Genomic DNA, 21,886 nt, shown 5'->3' with positions numbered 1-21,886 from the left:
CCTTCCTTCCTTCCTCCCTCCCTCCCTCCCTCCCTCCCTCCCTCCCTCCTTCCTTCCTTCCTTCCTTCCTTCCTTTCTTTTTATTGGGGAATATTGGGGAACAGTGTGTTTCTCCAGGGACCATCAGCTCCAAGATATTGTCCTTCAATCTAGTTGTGGAGGGCACAGCTCAGCTCCAAGTCTAGTCGCTGTTTTCAATCTTTAGTTGCAGGGGGCACAGCCCACCAGTCCATACAGGAATTGAATCGGCAAATTTGTTGTTGAGAGCTTGAGCTCTAACCAGCTGAGCCATCCAGCCACCCCTCTAGAAGCTCAGCAACAGCTGGTTGTCTTCAATCTAGTTGTAGAGGGCGCAGTTCACTGGCCCATGCGGGAATTGAACTGGCAACCCTGTTGTTCAGAGCTCGTGCTCTAACAACTGAGCCATCCAGACGCCCTGAACGTTTTCCTTCTTTAAATATGAGATCTAACCTTTACAGCACAATTATATATTATTTTGATAAAATGTTTTTGTAGCAGAGTGAAATGCTCTCTCTGACTCCATCTTGTTCAAGCCTGCTTGGTTCCTATGGCCTTCAGGCTAATTGTCCCCACTTCGTTTTGCATATAGACAATGCTCATCATTAGAAGAATTCTGCTTGAGGCTTAAGTTTTACAAAAACGGCCCCTTGTCAGAAGGTGCCTCTCCCAAGGAGCTAAGGGAAGTATGTATTATTTATCAAAGATTTGCAGGAACCTCCTAACCTGACTCACATCAACTAGGGTCAACAGACTAAGCAGTATCTTCTTCGGACCCCTGCTGGTGCCCAGATGTCAGCAGCCATCAATCACCTCTTGCCCCTCCCTTTGTCCCTTCCGTTGATATAAAAGAAGCCTGAACTTTGTGCTTTCTTAACATGGGTGTGAGGAATCACTAGGGCTCCCATCTTCTCAGCTGGCAACTTCTTAATCAATAATCCTTTCCTTACTCCAAACTCTGACATTTTGATTCTTGCCTTTCAAAGCATCAGGCACATGGACTTGGATAACACTTTAACTTTAATGTATTGTTTTTTTCCACCATTTTCCCCCCAAAATGGATTATTTAAATTGCATTCAAAATACTGAACAAAAAATATTTTCGATCAATGTAGAAGAAAGCTGCTCATTTCAGTAAAAATATATTCACGTTCAAAGAAAATGAAAAAGGATGCTAACATAGTTGTTTTTTCTTAGCTAAATCACCTGTAAATATTCAAAGAATTCTAAGATAATGTAACACCTCTGCCTTTAAGATTGTGAGTTGAAAGAGATGGAAAATGAATAGCACTGACTATAGAGTGGAAATCATGTACATCACACCATCTAGGGTAGGCAAGAAACCATTCTGGTATATCTGGCTGTAATTTGGAATGTGTGCAGGATGATATAGTTTTCTTCTGGTAACAAGCACTCAAAATTGAAAGTCTCCTCCTGAAAAAAATGAGTTTGTCTAACTTAAAGTGATAAATGAACAAATAATAAAATTACCAATATTTTAAGACACTAGCTAAAAATGAATTCTAAAGTTAATGTCAAAAATAGATAAGCAAAACAAAACAAACTAACAGGAATATTATTAAAAAGAAGAGAAATGTCAGGGTGGTGGTGAGCACAGCTCTCCTAGGTATTAAAACATCATATGAAATATGAATTATTAAGTTGTAAGTTAACACATGATTTGACAGGTAGATCAATAAAACAATTGAAATTTCAAGAAAATTTAAAAATACACATGGTCATTTAGCAGGTGAAAAATGTAGCATTTGAATTTAATGACAAAACATTTACTATTCAATAAACAGTGTTGGAACAACTGACTAAGCACTTGGAGATAAAGAAAAATAAAGCTGGTTACACCATCTTACAATTTGTGCTAAAATAAATTCTACATTATTTCAAGATTGGATTTATAAAAATCGAATGATAAAATTAGTAGAGAAAAAAATTAATGACATAGTATTGTCAGAGTGGGGGTTACAAAAAAACTATAAATATTCTTTTTAAAGATTTGAAATGGCAAAAAAAAATGAATGAAGGCAAAAAATAATTGGCTCACAAACACCAATTTCCTCTATCATACTAAAGTGTGTATAAATAAATAAGAAGAAATCCATCAGTCCAGCTGAAAAATGGATAAGCAGTATGAACAGAGTTCAAAAAGAGAAAAATATCAAAACTCTAAACACATGAAATGATGCTCAACCTGAGTTCACATTTGTCTTACTACCTTTAAGAATAAAATAATGGCAAATTTTCACTTACTATATTAGCTAGGGAAACGACTGCGTTTGCCAAGGTATCAGGAAACAGGACTTAATATACTGACTGGAGTGAGAGTGAATTAGGATAACATACAGGAGGAGCAATTTGGCGAAATGTATCAAAATTAAATAAGCAAGCATGTATTATATAACTAGCAAGTCCACTTTCCATATTTTTGCTGTAGATCTGCTTGCATCAATATGAAAAAGGTACAAACATAAGTTTTCATTTTTGTTCTATTTTCAATAGAAAACAATCGAGAACAACTTAGATATCCATAAGTAAGCAACTTTGAAATTGTTTATAAAGGTATTGAATAGCTATACAATGCAATACTGTACAACTATCACAAGCAAAGAAACACAGCTTTCCTGTACTGTTAAGAATAATCTTCAAGTTACATGATCAACTGGAAAAAAAATCAAGGTTGAGAAGAGAGTATAGAGTTGCCAGCTTTGGAGTGAAAACACAAATGTATGTTTTGGATTCAGGAGCAGTCTCTGGACACAGAAGCAATGCTCACTCTAGTTCTTTAAGGGAGAACATGAGGGTGGCTGTACCAAATGAAGGGGAGAGAACTACTTTTCACTGTGAAGCTTTTGAATTTTTCAACTATTTGTACATACTATCAACTCAAAATATAAACCCAATGTCCGTTAGAGGAGAAATCTATCATAATCAAGTTTTGAATTTCCTGGGAAACTAAACGGGTTCGTATTTTAAATTTTAATTACATAAGAGACAGCAAATCGAGGATTAGATGATGACTACCTCAGTTTTTAGATAAAATTCAGGATCTACTTCCAATTAATAGGACCAAAAACAAACAAAAACGGACATCAAAAATGTGTACTTTATCAGATCCAATTTCCAAAAACTAACAACCAAAATGCCCTTCGACTAGAGAATAAACAAATGAGGTATTTCAATGAAATACTATTCAGCAATAAAAAGGAATGGATGAATGATGCATTCAATACCACGTATGAATTTTAAATGCCTTAACGCTAAGTGAAGGAAAGCAGATTCAGAAGACTACACACTGCACTATTCCATCTGTATAACATTGTGCAACAGGCAAAACCACAGGGATGGAAAACAGTTGTGGTTTCTAATGCTTAGGGTGGAAGGGAGGGTCTGACCCTAAAGTGGCAGCACGAAAGAGTTTGCAGGAATTATTTTGTATTTTGACATAGTACCTTCACAATATATCATTTATATTTTGAGAAAATGTGTCACAATGATTCTAAAGCAGATCTAAAAAATGGAAAAAGCAAGACTAGCTAAAAATAAAACAAACATTTGAAAGTAAAATCTAGAGAAGGGACTAGTTCTGTGAAGTAAAGTATGTTATAATGATTAGATATACGTGCTGGTGTGACTCTTCAGCAATGCAAGCACACATATCACAGGTAATTAAATTAGTGTAGGGAAAGGTGACACTTAATATTGTGAAGGAATGGATTAATTTCTAAGTGAATTTCTTAGAAATTCTGCTTAAAATTCTTAGAATTCTGCTTAGAAATTCTGCTTAGAATTCTGCTTAAAAGTCTGCTTAGAATTTCTTAGAAATTCTGCTTAGAAATAATTTCTGCTGAGATACCTGGTTAAATAATCAACTTAGATACTTATTTGGTAATACCGAATATACGAAGAAGATAAATGTAGAGAAAAGTAGAAGATACAGAAGTGAAGGCTAACAAAAACTTTTACATTTAAAGTACGTCGCGCGGTGCGGCCTGCGGGCTCTCAGGTCCCGCTCCCCACATAAGAACGCAGGACATGATGAGGCCAAAAAGGAACACCCACGGAGCCATAGGTAGGGGAGTCATATCACTATATTCTCACCAGCGGCATCCGCCTCTCTGCGATCTGCTCTTGCTAGCCCCCATTTGTTTGTTTTGTTTGTTTTTTTTTCTGCTAGCGTAGCCACAGCAGTTATATTAGTGGTCAATGGCTTACGGGTTACAGCTGACGGCCAACTAGCCACAGCTGCTGGCCATCTGATCACAGTTGATGGCCATTTACTACCCGAGCCAGCACCTTTCTATGTGAGGCCGAGAGCCTGGAAACTGCTTTTTGGGGCTTTGTCCCCACAAAGTAATTTTTAAAAAGGGCACAATAGAAAAGAATACTTTATTTCACATAAAATTATTATTTAATAAATGAAAGTAAAAGTTCAATAGAAAACTAAAAAAACAGATAAGAAATGATAGATAAATGCTTAATATCCTTAATACAGAAAGTACTTAGTTAAAACAGTAGGATTAGATCAAATTAATTAAAAAAAAATCTAAATGGCTAGATAGAACTCAATCCAAGTAGTCTAAAATCAAACCCAACTTGACCAAAGCAGCTGCATCTACTTCTGTTCAATTCAAAGGACTTACCAGGATCTGATGTGACCATCTCGACCTGCTTCTAACCAGCACAATTTGGTTTTCATCAATTTAAACTCAAGCATATTGTTTGGAATTTTTATAGTATCAAGGAGCTCCCAAAAGCATCAACATGGTTCTGCTTAGCAAGGGTCTTCCATCCTTGACATTTTTTTTTAAATTAAAGATTATTGGGATGACAATTGTTAGTAAAGTTACATAGGTTTCAGGTGTATATACAGTGGTACCTCGGTTTTCAAACGTCTCCGTTGACAAACATTTTGGTTTACAAATGCCATAAACCCAGAAGTAAATCCTTCAGTTTTTGAACATGCCTCAGAAATCGAACATGTCACATGGCTTTCACTAAGAGCAAGATCCTGAGGCCTAGCTGTCGTCTGTTTTCGAACGTTTCAGAACTCAAACAGTCTCAGAACGGACTACATTCGAAAACCAAGGTACCACTGTATCACATTGTGTGTTCACCACCCAGAGTCAGTTCTCCTTCCATCACCATATATTTTATTTATGGTGGCCAAGACATGGAAACAACCAAACTGTCTTTTGATAGATGATTGGATGAAGAAGTTGTGGTATATATACACAATGGAATACTATTCTGCCATAAGAAAAGATGAAATGGTGCCATTTGCGACAACATGGATGGATCTTGAGAGCATTATGTTAAGTGAAATAAATCAGACAGAAAAAGTCAAGAACCATATGATTTCACTGATATGTGGTATATAAAACTGAAAACAACAAAGGAACAAGACAAACAAATGGAGAAACAAAATCTCATAGACGCAGACAATAGTTTAGTGGTTACGAGAGGGTAGTGAGGGAGAGGGGTGGTAAAGGAGGGTAAAAGGCATCCTTAACTTTTAATCTCAGTAAAAATATGTGCTCCTGTAGAATAATACTTGATTCCTCTACTCTAGAGGGAGTTGATCTTTCCTCCTTTTTGCACCCCACTCCACATTCTCTGGCCCCTTCATTACATTTCTTTCAATATGTGTTTATCCCTCAATTCCTATGTCTACTTGACACTCAGATTAAAAACATTTGTTTAATGAATAAATGCAGAAATAATTCAAATGTCTACTAGTGTAAAGGACATTGACTTATCATAAAATAAATTAGGCTCTAGAGTACACAGACTTTTTGTGCCTTCGATCATTGAACTATACGGATTTTATACCATGTCATTATGATTTGATTTTGGGGGGTGCCTTAATCTAGGATTGCTGGAATTGTTTTCACCCCACTAGACATCATGACTTTCAGATTTGCCACCTTCTTGTAACCACAGAATTAATTTTACTCAGTTCGTTCATTTAGGTACCTCTAGTAATTATTTTTCTAAGTGGTACTTTTTAGCCTCAAAAAAGCTCTCATAGAAAGACATTGTATCTCTAGTATCTCAGGAACACAAGAAAAAAAATATATATATCAGGTCCCACTTAGTTGCCATGACTTTTTGGTCCATCCAATGAAATGAACAAAACAAAACAAGTCTAACTCTTCTAGCTGAGTCTTTTTGGTAACATGCCTTGTCTTCTGTATCCAGCTCTCAATCTTGATATATAATTCATACAGAAAGAAAAAAAAAATCATTCTACACCCTAGTTTTTGAAGATTTTTTCTCTAAAGGAAGTTTCTATTCATAGGCTACCTTTCCTTTGTAACAAAAGGACCACTTATTAAACATTAGTAGAAAAGCCAAGTGTATGGTTTATTGAAAGTAAGGGACAAATATTTCCACTCTTCTGAAAACTAGGACAAGTATTGAAGTAAGTAACTGAATCTCAAGGAGGAAGTCTTTGAATGGACTAAAGGAATGAAACATTTAGCCAAATGCAGAACATTAATACTCATTCTATTTAGCAAATAAGGAAGAAACTTAGTCCTCCAAGTTTGGAAATGGAAGAAAAGCATGCATAGGGGAAGAGTTATTGGATTTCTTATAGTATTTCCCCTCTCCCTCCAAGAAAAGGCATTATGACATAGTATAACTAAGTGCTATCTATGTGTAAATAAGACTTAGTATTTACCAGAAACATTTCAAGATAATTATATTATTTTTACTTTACCATATAATATAACTTATTTAATCCACAGCCACCCTTACAATATCAGTACAGAAAGAACAATGATGATCTCCATTTTGTCAGTGAGGACACTGAAGCACAGAGAGGGTAAGTCATTTGCTGAAGGTCATATATCTACTAAGTGTCAGCACTAAATTCTGGGATCAATCAGCCCACTAACTATGTAAGAGTCTGAGCAATTTACATAAATTCTGTAAGTCTTGCATTCCTCATCTGCATAACGAAACAGTGCTTTTTCCTAATTGTACTTGGAGAATGAAACAGAATAATCCATTAAGTATGAGTATTTACAATGTTAGGCATACAGTAAACCACTTTTTCTCTGAACAGAAAAGTGTTTTTTGATAGGATGTGGGGAATGGGGAACAGAGATATTTTAGCTCTAACTGTATCTTTCCCCCCAGCTTTATTGAGATATAATTGACATATAATGTTTGGGCGTTTAAGGTGTACAACATGTTGATTCGATACACTGCAAAATGAATCCCACCATAACATTAGGTAACACGTCCTCTAACTATATATTTTAGGAGACTATACAGTCATATAAAGAAAACAGAAAGGCAAATATGCAGAAACTGGAAATGCCTAAATCCTGAAATTAATACATAAAGCTCAAAGACATAATTTTTTTTTCTCTGCAAAAGCCAAAAGAATGTAACGTGATTCTACTCAATGCAGGACGGATATGTTTCTGTGCCAAACCAGACGAAGGCAGCAAGAGATTACCAATGTAAATCATACAGCGTGATGAAAATTGTCTGAGCGCACAGGTGACAAAGGTCAAGGGGAGAAGCTCTTGGTGCTATTGATAAAAGACTTCATTAAGCCATCAGGGAAAAAGGGGTATACATATTTATTTGCACAACACTTCACATCAATATAAAGGTTAATCAATCCATTCTTCTGATGGCCTGAGCCACCACAGCCACCACCCATGCCCTACAAGGACATGACCTGCAGGAAGCTTTAGGAAAACAGAAACCTTTGTGAAAACTGGAGCTATGTTCTCAAGCAATTTTAATTAGACAAAAATATATGTATAATTGCTAGTATAGAATTAATTGTAACACCTAACGGTATTTGCTCTTCCAACATATTTATTTTATATTTCTTTTCTTTTTTCTTTCATTTCTTTCTTTCTTTCTTTTTTTTTTTTTAATCTGGAGACAGGTGTAATGGAAAGTAGGAGGTAGAAAGGAAAGATAATTTAACCTTTATGAGAAAGAAAAGGATAGTTGTGCTTTGGAACACAAGAAAGCTTTTGAGGTTTAAATACTTTAAATTTTACAAAGAGTGACATCTTATGCAAAATATCTCTATATGAAATTATTGTAGTGGATGGTATCTACTTTCACTTAATATGCATGTACTAATCAAATGCATTATTAAGAGACAATTGAGACGGTATTAAGACATCACACTGGAATAATGTGCTCAACTATTTTTAATTCATTTCAGTGTGTCTATATTAAGCATCTGGGTTTATGTTCAAATGGTTGGCATCGGGGGAGATATAGGATAAAAAAGGCATAATTCTGCCATCCAGTGGGGTAAGGTAAGCATACAGCAATTGCCATACAAAGCTACATACCACAAATGGACACCCAGTATAAGAGAAAGAAATACAATGTGATGCAGTGAGAGTTATGATCAGAGGCGTTAGAAAGCAGGGAAATCCGCATGAAAAAATGTTGTACTGATGTTTGAACAGGATTTCTTTGAGAAATGTATGTAGAAGGAGTGGATGCTAGACCCTGTGAACTGGACGTGGAAAGATATGCCAAGAAGTCATTACCAGAAACTTGAGATCATACAAGTTTTTATAGTTGTTTTACCTAAAATAATGAGCCCCTGCACCGACATGGCCATCTTGGTCCTATAAGAAATATGAGCAATGTATACAAATCTGGGGATTACCAGGGCAAATTTCAGATAAATGTTTATCTGATTCTATACTCCTAATAGTCCCCAAAAATGGTCAAGCTCCAAAGTGAGCACTTTGAATTAATTGGATACCATTCTAGAATGAGATATGGCAACTGTGTACATAAGGCTAGGTAGGTATAAGGGAGGTATACTTTATATAGTCCATGAACCAATTATGCCCATCAATGATTGTAGCTCATAGACTTCAACTGTTAAATTATATTTCCAGCTTACAGGGCAGATGTTAATGAAAACATTCTCGTGATGCTAATAAATGTACACTAGCAATAATGGCCATATTTATCATTTCCTGACAGAACTTCTGTGGAACTCTACAAAATCTCTCAGTTAATTCTAGCAACACTTCCATAAAGGAGGCATTATAAACATCTAACGGAAACATTAGGTTCCACAAGCAACCTGTCAAGAGGCTAAATAACTTGTCCAAGTTCAAATGTGAAGAAGAGAAAGGGTTAAAACTCAAACCGAGATCTATCTGCCTCCAATGGAGGCATATTGTATATGTTCTCCTACCAGTTAAACTCGCTGAGAGGAAAGATACCAGCCATGAGGCTCTATTAGAAAGCTTATCATGAACTGGGTGGATGTTGCTCTTTTCTTTCACATCATATAGATGAAGCAAAGATGCAAAACATTTGTACTTGGGGTGAGAGAAATCAACGGACTGTCAAAGGGTAGACACAAATATTAAATTGTGTTTTTTCAAAGTAAATTATAGGGACATTTTTATCTTAATTTTTTTTCAACGAGTACATGGATTCATTGGGTTAAAATTATTATAATTAGTTACTAAGTATGACCAGAACATGACTTTCCCTAGAGGTCTTTCATAGTAATTTGAGAGGCAAGAAGCATAATCAAATCGTGATTTTAGGCGTCCCCAATTGGAGAATTTACCATTTTGGAAAATTTAAAAATATAATTTTATGTGAGCATGAATAGTATTCAATTAATAGTGTTTACATTTTTATTATCACCATTACATTAGTATTAGTTTTTACGAGCAACTAGCAAACCTGAAAGCCTATATTTAAGATAGATCCCATGTGGTGGGAATGATATTCACATTGTGACTAGCACTTCATGGTAAAGTTCAGCTGTAATATGAGCACTACGTGAAATTAGCAGTGATCAAAAGAAATGACCCAGAACAGTTCTTATGATAACAGAACTCCCATGTCATATCTGTGGTTAACCTTCTGGTTCTTAGATATTAATTTTAAACTTTACCTAAATTCTGGAAGATTCACATGCCACTCACGAATCACACAGTCCCATTCCCACAATGCCAACATACCACACGTGTTCTGTGTGTGTGTGTGCGTAGTTTCACTAAAACATTCACATATTCTGTCAAACAATCTACTATTTGCTAATATAACAATAATGCATATGTTCAGAAGACTAACCATTGCATTTGAAAACAAAACACAAAACATTCACTATAGATTAACGTACTTACATGCTAGTTTCCAGAAAATATAATTTGTCTACTTGAGAGGATACTTTAAACTCCACCTTTATCCTGGCTCTCTTTCTTAATGTTTTCTAGTTTTAAGAAGATGAAAGGGGCTTGACTCTTGAATTTTATTCTATATCAGCGGCATTCAAAATTGCAGTTTTGTTTTACTGAAGAAGCCAAAGAGCTTTTGTTTTCATCGATTATATCTATCGATATTTACCATTTTAAAGAACAAAACTGAGAGATATTTAGATGTGTCCTTATTAATATTTTAAAAATAGCAACAATAAACTCATTATATGATAACATCAGTGATGCATTTTTATAAAAATATTTTCAAAAACAAAATAAATAAAGACAAGCATGGCCTTGTTTTACATTTTGCTAATCTCTGTAATTTCTATCTTAATAGGAGACAGCTGGATTCTAATTCTGCTTCTGCATTCGATCTGTTATAATATTACACATGTAGCCCCTGGGAAAATCCATCGTACACATATAAGAGAATCAGAGTGAAAAAGGCAAATAATATGTCAGTATTACGATAATATTTTGACCTTGCAGACCACCAGGAAGGATCTCAGGGACCCACAGGTCCTGGACCATCATAGGGCTCAAATGCACTATGTCATCTAAAGTAATTGCACATAAACATAGGCTATTTTCACTATTTGAATTCAATATGTTTATACTTTACAATATTTTTTGTACTAAAACCCCAATATCTTGTATATTGGTACAATTTTGATTCCTTTGAATGGACCTTTATCAAGACATATTATGATTAGCTAAATCATGCTACCAACAAGTGATCTACTCATTCATAGGACACATGATCATAATGTCTTATAAAGAGTCAAAATGTCCAAGCCTTTTACAGAGAAATCTGTTACCTATCAACAACTGGTACCTTACTTAGAGTATGTCTGGTGTGTTTATCTCCAGGGAAGTCAGGGAATCTGCGGAGATAATATAGGTCACACTCAGGGTGTTTTCATCAGCAGCAAAAGAACTGGGATCTGGAAACTCAGACAGCTGTCAATCACTGTTTAAGACCCGCCCCCACCAGTGGGATGTAACTTCCTAGGCACATCTGCCTCTCATTGTGCACAAGCAGAATAGACTCCCTTAGCCTGAGGACAGCCCACCTAGGAAGAGAGATGCAGGTACTGGTTGATGGGGAAAGCAAGCACCCTGGGAGTGTTAACATTTGCTCTAATATCAAACAGCTAGAAATCAACTTCAATTGTTCGGTCAGTTTACCTTAGGATATTTCAGTGACACAACTAGTACAACTATTTGATAAAAACTTCTGTTCCAAAATAAATCCCACTATCAGTTCAAGAGAAAATAACTGTTTTCATATTTACAGCCTCCTAATCTTGCTACAGGGCTATCATACAGCTTTGGCTGAGAAATACATTTTTGTAAATTCACTGAAAGTTTTTTTAATCACTTGAATAATAAGACTTATCTACATATCTTTGTTAACACGTAGAAGTGTCTATATTTGCCTCCCTGAATTTTTACTTTGTGTCTCAAAACTAAGCTTTCATATAGGACTCAACCATTTAAAGCTCTAGCACAATTTTTATTTCAAAGAATAGTGACTTGGAGTGGGAGCAATATCTAAGTTTTAGACATAATCATCTCGAACATAAAGCTGATATTACCTGGATAACCTCTATGAGCTCTTCTAAGCCCTAAAGGTTTTTCAATGACAAGAATTATTAAAAAACAGTATTAGGTTGAGATGCAAGAAATACATATTTGCATGAATTTAGATTTATAAATTGGTATACTTTTCCTGGCATATTTTATGGAACCGTATTTTATGGTTTTAATTAATACTTGATTTATTTGGGTCAATAATAACATGCTTTGAGATCTAAGGACCCTCTCCCCTCAAAGACTCTCTTTTTAGATGTTTGACTGTCTTCTATGCTCACATATCCTAAAAAGAACATATAAGGAAATTGTAAAGTCCAAATAATTAACAAGAGTTTTCTTTTTTCCTATTTAACATACAAGCAACCCAAATAATTCAAAGCTTGAAAAGGAGAAGCTAAGAAAATTCCCCAGAGGCTGTTTAGTAATGTAATTTAGAAATAGTTTGGATGATACTCAGTTGAAACAAGTTATATACTAATATATTAGTTTCCTGTTGCAGCTATAACACAGTAATGAAAATTAGGGGCAAACAATTATCCAAATTTACTATCCTATAGTTCTGTAGGTCAGAAGTCCAACACTGGGATAAAACTGTCATGCAGGTCTGGGTATCTTCCTGGAAGCTTTAGGGGGAGGATCCAAATCCTCCCCTTTTCCAGCTCCAGAGGCTGTCCCCATTCCTCCATCTTCAAGGTTAGCAATGGTGGGTCAAGTCCTTTTCAATAGCATCACTCTAATCTATTCTGTTCCTCTTCTCCACTTTCAAAGACGCTTGTGATTACATTGGGCCCGCCCAGATAATCCAGCATAATTTCTCTATTTTTAAGGTCAGTTAACTATTACCTTAATTTCAACTGCAATATTAATACCTTTTTATCATGTAACCCGACATATTCACAGGTAGTGGGAACAGGACTTAGAGATCTTTGGGGGAGAGAGAGCATTATTCTGCCTACCAGAAGTAGATATTTACTTGTCTAACAAATAATTATTAGTGCCACTCTATGACATGTATTGGGTTAGATGCTTGAAACATAAAACGAACAGCAAGGTTCAATCCTTACATTAAAAGAGTTTGTGGGCCAATTGTTTGAGGGTAAAGGGAAAGATAAAGATCAAAGTTATGTTTAGAAAAATGTTTATGTAATGCGACAAAAGTGCCTTGGAAATATTTGAAGTGTATAAAAAAGGATCATAAGCACGCCAATTTCCTATAAAATATTTCTTTTTTGGTACTGAAAAACGACAAAATAATAGTAAACTAAATGACTCATTATTCATAGGCTTAAAGAAGAAATCAGAGGAAACAGTTATAAGATAAACAAATGATGGGTGGTTCAGAGCTTGTCTAGTGAGCACTTACATTCATATTCCTTTTAAAATATGTTCATACATTTTGCATATTTTTCATTCTAAAAAATTAGATAATAAATAATGGGTTGTGTGCATGGCAGGCTCCTTGATGGTTACTTGGAGAGAGTGGCAAGTGTTTAAAACAGATGTTATCCATTTATCCAAAAATTGGTTAGAATGTGCTTTTAAATTAACCCTATTAAATGAGATTCTAGATTTGGAAATGCACTAAGCACTTGATTATTCAGAGCTTGGTTTCCAGGACTTTTGTCTTAATTGGTCTTAAGCCACTCAACCCTCTTTGCTTGCTAATCGGACTCATTCAGACAACAGACACTAAATGCTTTAACTACATACTCATTAGCAATACTGACTGCAGGCAAAGCCCAACATTGTCTTAGAAATAAAATTAAGTTTTCATAATTTATTTTGTAAGTTTTTACTGTAAATCTTCAATGCAGAAATTTTTGAAGACCTGTATGGAGTTAGTATTTTAGAAATGATAGACAAAGGTGGCTAGTGATTCTGGAGATGTATAGAAAAACCTCCTCATCCCTCCTCTCTGGTCCATGAAATTGTGTTTAAATAAAAAATAAAAAACAAAAAAAAGAGTCAGATTTTGGTGCCAAGTGGAGACTACAGACAAATTCTGCTGCTAATCATTGATGCTTATACATAATTATAAAAAAACATATGGTTAGCAAAGCATATTGACCATATTATATTAATTAAACAGTATAGATGTTATTATAGTATTAAATTATAAGAGGAATAATAAGCCAATGTAGTACTTCCTTAAGGCAGGGAGAAGCAACATCATGCCAAAAGGGACACAAGCATAGACCAAGAAACTATTCTGTTTGTTTTCCAGACATTTGCATTTATTATGTGAACAAGAAGTTAAAGAGTGGGGAGGGGAGTGCAGCGTAGTGATGCTGCTTTACTAGGTCCAATGCTAAAAGTTAAGATTTAGACATTATTTCAATATAAATTAAGCAAGATTATTTGGCATGCTGGAAAACAGAATTTATCATTGTGCCAGGAATGAGTTATTTAAAGAATTAGACTGCCAGCATAACACCATGAAAAGCAGCCTTGAAAAAAAGAAAAGAGGCATTTTAAAAGTAACTAGAATCTTTCTCAAAATAAGTTTTTTTTTCTTGTGAATATTTAGTGCTCCCTTGCTCTCTCTGTATATTTAGATATACAAATGAGAATTTTATCAAAAATTAAGAAAATATTTAAAGATGTCTCTCAATGTTTGCCTCCAAATTTGTTGACATTTGTTTAGCAGAAGCTGGATATCCCCCCTACACCCTCAGGAAGTTCATTAAAAGAAAGTAAAAGTATGAGGATTATTAAATTCATGGAATTATGCATCAACTTCAAAGAACATTTATTGAGAATCCACACTGAGCTAAGCAATAACCCTTGAAACGACAAAAAAGAAATAAACCCTGATTTGGAGAACTCAGTGTCAAATAAATAAAATATTACTTCAGCGCTGTTCACACAGCCTAAGCTGCTCCCATGAAGATTAGAACTTCAGAGAACATCAAGGGAAGTGTGAGATTAAGTCAGGAAATCTACAGTTTTGTGGAAAAACCTTTTAGTATTCTAATCAGAAGCCTTCAATTGTTCAGCTAAAGATTGTCTCTATTTTATTTCAGTCAGCTACGGGCGTCACACACTGGAGCTCATTATCAACGTCTACTACTCTCCATTTATCCAAGGCCAAAAGCTCACAAATTCCTTTCCCTGTGTGCTTTATTTTCTATGACTGTACCTCACCTTCACTTTGCTGCCATTCTGACCCAATGCGAGTCCCTAATTACCTCTCCATTTTTATCAAGCATGCACTTATTTATGGGTTCAACTATTCTGAGGTCAGCCATGTCATTGGTGGCACTTTGTCCTTATCTTCTTCCATACCTCTCTTGCTAAATTTAAACCCTGTCTACCATCTGTCTACTACCACTAATATTTGCCTTTATCATCCCTAATAGGTGGTTCATAAGTACTACTGTAAAAAAGAAAAAAAAATCATGAAAACAATATATTTCGTCCATGAAATTCATTTCACTGCTTTAGCTTGAGTCTATCTTCTTCTATCACCATAAGTATTAAATCAAAATGTAGTCCTCCACAATTCCTAGAGCACCTGCCTTAATTTGTGTTCCCTCAAATCAGAGCTTGGGACAAGGTAGTTTAATTGGGAGCTGATGTGAGGAAGCAGATATGATAGAAAAGGAAAAGGAAGGTGGGGAAGAAAGCAAATCAATAAAAGATGCCTCACTGAGCTTGTTACTTCCGTGGGCAATACCCTAAGAAACCCTGTGGAATGTCACTCAGAATTGTCCTTCCAAAGGACAAGAAGCCCTATCTTAGTCACTAACCCTCATGTCCCATTGATTGAGGGTTGTGTCGGGGAGTGATAACTCTACCAAAGTTTGCAGAAAACCTATGTCAAGTTGAGTGAGCTTTTATAGATTTTGCCCTGAGGTAGAAAAGTGGAGTGCTTCTGTGGATGCTTGAGATGGCTTCCTTCCAGGGTGTATGGAGACTGTCCATCTCATCTGTAGCTGCAACCGCGGGAAGCAAAAGGGATGTAGCACTGGGCACAAAACCCATTCCATTAATTTCTAAACTGAGGATGACCCCCTGTACACTTTCTTTATCCAGATTTAGAAATGAAATCGTCTCTCTCTCTTTCCCTCCTATCTAATCAGTTACCATGCCATACTGTGTTTACTTTCACAGTACCAGGCGTGTGTGGCGCTATGGGAAGGTTGAGAAATGACTGACCAAGTCCACGTCCATGGAATTCGTACAGACTCTAAGACTCTTTTGACCCTGAAGTAGTCAGGCTGATCTGTAAAGTTCACTAACAATAGTCCAACAGTGTTTCATCATGAAGCAACTCTGTATTTGGTGCATAGAAATAATGCATCACTAACATTTAAGATGAGAGGCTTCATAGAAATTAGCTCCTCACTATTGCAAAATTCCTCTGAATAAGAAATCTAAACTGATACCCAGTTAGGGGCTGTAGTTTTTGCAGTTTATTATGCAAATGATGTCTTCGGTTCACAAAGATGAAAAACTCAGTATTAGGCAATGCTTCCCCTCAGGAGAATCATAAAGGTATATTTTTGCCAAACTGTACACCACAATATTTTTCTGTACATCATAATATTTGCTGACTCTTACTCAACTATAGTTGCATTTGTGGAGTTAATAGACTGGTACCAGTGGGGAAACTCTGATTGGGAGGGTCTGCAACATATTTCATTAATAAAAAATTGCGTATATATTGCTCAAATATTCAGAATTTCAAACCATGTCTTTTAATATGTTTCATTTAAGTACATTGTTGATATTTTTTTTTTATTCCTGGGGAAGTTTACATTTATCAAACAACATTTTCTTTCTTCATTTTCTTTAAAGATTGTCAGATTTTAAATATTTTTATTGCGTGCCCCCAGGAAGTATACAAACATATCCAGTCTCATGTACATTTTTTTATTCACATAAACATGCAATACTAAAATTATGTCAAAACATCAGGAAGGCACAGTTTTATTTTCTTAGAAAAAATGATTCCTCTGTCATTTAATTGTCCAAATTTCTGTAACAAATCACAAGATTTGTTAAAAAATAAAAGATCCCCACATATGCTAAGCTCTCTCTCAACCCTTCCCTACTTCTTGGAGTTCATTTGGGATTAGAAATAATTACCTAAAGAGTAAGGACATCATACGAAAAGATAATTACTTCATGTTCTTCTGAAAGACTGTTCCACTAATAAGAACATGTGCTTACAGGCAAAAGTCTAGTTCAAGAGCAAAACATGATTTATTTTTCTACAAACTACCCTGCACGTCCTGTTCATCAATACACGTCCTTACATGTGGAAGCCTTTTCCGCATGGTGCGCCACTCTGCTCTGGGGGCTCTTTGAAAGTGAGCCTTTCAAGTTCATGCCCTACGGATCCCTGAAGTGTCTGGGAACTTATCCTTTGCTTTTGCCAGAGGTTTGAAAAGGGAATGCTCTGGCGCTGCATACCGTTGCTGTGCAATTCATTATGGGACAAAGAAATGTCTGGGGTTAGGCAGGCAAGCAACTAATGATCCTTCATTTTGTCCAGAAAACATGAGGATCGATACGTAGGACATGCAACATTTATGGAACGCTGTGTTTTTGTTTTCCTCTAGGGAAGGAAGAAAATGCTGGATGATCTCTTTCTGAGGATGGCTACAATGACTGACAGTGTTTAATACACATCTTTGGCCTCTCCTGCCCACCTGCTTGTAGCAACACAGACGTCTGATATTTAATTTACTGTACCATATACACCACAATTCAAATAATTTGATTTTTGGCAGGTATCTTTAGTGCCATTGATCCAGGTAACCAAAATCTGGGAATAAAATTATAATTCAAAATGAACAGAGCTAGTTCTGGGAGGCTCTAATAGGCATTAACTATCCATGATGTATTCATTAAAATTAGATCGTTTGTGAACAGAAAGAAGAGCCCAGAGAAAAAAAGCCTAAGTCAAAAGAAGTATCTACACAAATAGCTCACACAATCTGTTAGGGATCAAAACTAAATACCATCATGAAATATATTTAATGAGTACATTTTTCCTAGAATAATGCAAATCAAAATGGAGACAGCAACATAAATGTGGTCAATGTATATGCCCTTGCAAATATTCTTAACTGAAATATTTTTAGAATTTGAAATCCAGAGCAATGTCAAGATTTTGGGTTAAAGTGGACTTTTTCCTTGTTCTATTATGGAAATAACACAATACAGAACTGAGAAACTAGATGGCCATCTCAGAAAAGAAAAAAATAATAATAATAACTTTGCATCTCCTTTAAAAGGAATCATTGCCAAGAGTGACAGAAGCCAAAATGGCACTCACTATGTTTGCTCAATGACATGTGCATAGTTCCCCAAGTTGTCCCTAAATGGAGAAGTAAAGAATGTGAATGTCATACCAATTGTTCTCTACTTGCCTAGAGTAAGATTAAAACACAATTCTAGTAAGAGAAAAAGATAATTGACTTAATATGCAATGTTTTCAGCAGCTCTCTTATGGCCTGAGAATCTCAGGTCGTTTTTGGGTTATTGTGGGTCTGTCAATCAAACAACCTTAAAGCATTATTTTGGAACAATCAATGTGAGTTCTATAAAACTGCAAACTTCTGAATTCAAAGGTGCCAAATCTTGATGATGTGCAACACTGAGATTTATTTTTTTAATATATTTTTAAAATTCTATTTTAGTTGCCGGTAGTGCTAGATCAATTACATAATAGTTGGTTTTAATTAGTACACCCACAAGCAAAGACAGTCTTACTAGAGCTACGCTAGTAATGATAAAGTTAGGCTATTGGTCACTTCTTTTGAAAATACCCAAGGAATGGATTCCAATCAGATATCAGAGCTCAGAGTGACATCCCACTCACAGTCTTCCAGATAGAATAGATAACTGGATTATGATACGACTTTCTGAAAATAGGATTTCAACCACCTACAACAAATAAGCAATGGGGATCACCGAAGGCAAACAGCACACACCCAAATTTGATTATACCTGTCTTGACTTAGTAAATGTACCCAGTGAGGGTATTTTACTATTGTATCTTCCAAAATACCCACATCTTGCGTTATGTCCTCTTTTATGCCATATACAATTTAAATATCAAAGATTAAATGCTCTGTTAGCATTTGAAGCCTTTATTAAATTCTGTTTGACTTCCAATGCATAAATTCAAATACTAATGATGATTAATATTTTATATGTAATTTTATGATGTTGAGTGCAAATCTCAGAAGCGAAAAGTTACATCTCTTAAGAGTTTTCTAACCGAACATAGTGACGTTGCCTCTCATGGTTCCCTGAGAGAAAAGTGAGTGAGGGACTCATAACTAAGTTCTTGCTATTCACAATGTATCCATTGGGTGTAGCTATGATATTAGATAGGCTGATGTCACAGTCTGCATATTCAGAAAGGATGCCCAAACATTCGGGGATTTTTAGTGACTCTCTTTGTCTTTAGTATTAAATTGTCTTAATCAACTGTATGTGTGATGGGGAAACCAAATACAACAGTTTCAAATCCATCGAGTCAAGAGGGATTTCAATCTTTTTCTGAAAAGGAAGAATTCACCTAAAACAGGGAGACCTGTATTAGAACTTAAATTAATAATTTCTATATAGTTTGCTCATTCTCAAAATGTTTATATAACTATATAACCCACGCATAGTTTGAATGCTTTCTACATAGATAGGCATCTGTTGGATAAAATGAGATAAATAAGGGGAAAATCCTGCAACAATTCAACTCTTTTATTCAGTGATGGGTCTGAGCAGAGCATCTTAAATTGCTTTTTATGCTAACATAAACAAACAAACAAACAAATAAATAAATAGTCTCCTAAAATGCAAGGGCAGCTTACATGCCGAGATGTAAACTGCTAACTCTTTTCTTAACAACACCATATGTCTCCAACAGGATTATAATGCAGTCGGTCCTCACGGCAATGCTCTGCATGAAAGCTAGCCAAATGGAGGTACAGACTTCACTGTGTGTTGACTCTGATTAACCAAGAAAAGCAACTTAGGATTTCCCAGATCATCCAAGTGTGTCAGTCTGAAGGGCCTTTCTCCTTTCCTGACATCCTATTCAAATCAACCAACTCATAAAAGGACTCTGACCTCTCCACAAAATATTTCTTTTTTTGCTCAGACTTCCTCATGACCTCAATATATTTTAAGGAATTGAAATGCTCAGTCCCTGAACTCTCCAACCGTGCGTTTTACACAGCAAACACCCTAGACATCCAGCTTAAAAAGATCAAAGGGAAAATATTAGAAGCCTGAAGAAGTCACATTGCCCCCTTGAGAATTACCAAAAACAGAAGAGCAACAATAAGCCAACATACATTAGTCAGATATTTTTTTATCGACTCGTAATTCTTTTTTTAACACTTCATTCAATCTTTAATGTTTTTATGCATAAGATATATTTTTAAATTTACTTACCTAGCATTAAACATGTCCCATATATACTGCTACCAGATTAATATCACACTGAGCAGGCATTTCTACCTTAAGTCCTTTCATGTGATATATGAGTATTCAATTCTTGTAAGTTGGATGTAGTTTTTAGCAGCCTAAAGTTATGTCATTTTACGATGTGTGTACTTAAGAATTATGCCTTGGGAAATGTAAAATGCCCTGGAACAGTCTAGATTGGTGTTTCTCAAACTGTCTCTGATGAATGGACACCTTTAATAATTTTTTTCAATATGTCAGTAACTGATAATTTTGTAAAATAAGAAATTATGCACTCAGATTTTATGGCAATGTCAAATCGCCATAAAAGTTTCTAAATGCTTACTCTCACTTTCTGTCCTCTTCTTGTCATGGGCTGGTAAGATATGTTTGGAAATGGGTATCAGTCTGTGGACTCTACTGTGAACATCACTGTTCAGATATTTTATGTACACCTGAAACTAATAAATAAATAAAAAAATAAAAAATAAAAAATGAAAAAAAAAAAAAAGAAATCAAGATACCAATATTAATGAAAGGAGTCATAAACTTCCTTCACTTTAAGTGCATTTTTAACTATTTTTGGCTATGTTTTTCTTCTAATTCACTTTAGGATATTAGGAGAGATTCAAAAGAAAGGCCAAAGAAGAATCACCAACAAGGTTTAGGTACTTTTGAGAAAGATGAGTTGCTACATAATATTAAAAAAAATTACACATTTACAAAAACAAACTTTTCCCTCCCAGTAACCCAGGAAGAGCCTTACCATGTACTCATTCTAATTGTAACAATCAGCCTAGATACTACTGAATGATTACTTAATGGTGTTTCTTACCTGGGATGCCTGGTGGTGTTTTCAGATATTTCCCGTTAAAATGCTGAATTACCACTTCACATTTTTCAGTAGACTCCATTCTGGAAAAATAAGTAAACAGGGGATCATATACGTTGCATAAAGTTGTGCATATTCAGGAAAAAGAAAAACAAAAGGGGAAACGGGAAAGCCATAGAAAAGCTTGATTTGAGAACTTCACCAGAATCGTCAACTGTTGTCATGACCACCATCGGCAGGCCAATAGGACATCATAAACTCATTGCCATGAGCATTATTTACTATATTGAAAGTTGCCTATAGGGCTGGCACTGTGCTGAGTCTTCACCCAGAAGGAATACTAAGGTATTATTTTATTTAAATCACACAACCACGTTTGGCAACTGACAGTACTCGATAAATACCTGTTGAATATACAAATTAGCAAATTTGGAAGGTAGGTCTTGTTTGGTTTTTTGTTTGTTTGTTTGTTTGTTTTACTGTCTCTCTTTTGTTAATTTTTGTTCTTCATTGTAGTTGACACTCAATATATATATATATATATATATATATATATATATATATATATATATTTATGTATCAGTGTCAGGAGTGCAGCATAGTGGCCAGACATTTACACAATCTGTGAAGTGATCTACCAGACAAATCCAGCACCTACCTGGCACTACCCATAGCTATTACAACGTTACTGACTACATCCTGTGATTGCTCTTCATATCAATGAGAGTGCTGAGGTGTGGAGAGATGAACTCCCTTGCTAATAAGTGGCAGAGTC

General features: G+C 35.4%; 1 protein-coding gene across 17 annotated transcripts in view; it reads right to left on the bottom strand.

The window, feature by feature from the left end:
- The window catches only part of RBMS3 (RNA binding motif single stranded interacting protein 3), a gene marked incomplete at its 3' end in the record, with an annotated part of 1,241,782 nt that overhangs the window by 197,043 nt on the left and 1,022,853 nt on the right, over positions 1-21,886 (bottom strand). For all 17 annotated transcript variants that reach the window (XM_081071716.1, XM_081071717.1, XM_081071703.1 and 14 more), the window contains one exon: positions 21,115-21,194. In XM_081071716.1, the coding sequence (XP_080927842.1) occupies positions 21,115-21,194 (80 nt within the window). The remainder of the gene's footprint in view (positions 1-21,114; positions 21,195-21,886) is intronic.

This window comes from Rhinolophus hipposideros (assembly GCF_964194185.1).
Source record: "Rhinolophus hipposideros genome assembly, chromosome: 14".
In the NCBI taxonomy this organism is placed as follows: domain Eukaryota; kingdom Metazoa; phylum Chordata; class Mammalia; order Chiroptera; family Rhinolophidae; genus Rhinolophus; species Rhinolophus hipposideros.
This window is presented reverse-complemented; position numbering and strand designations above follow the sequence as displayed.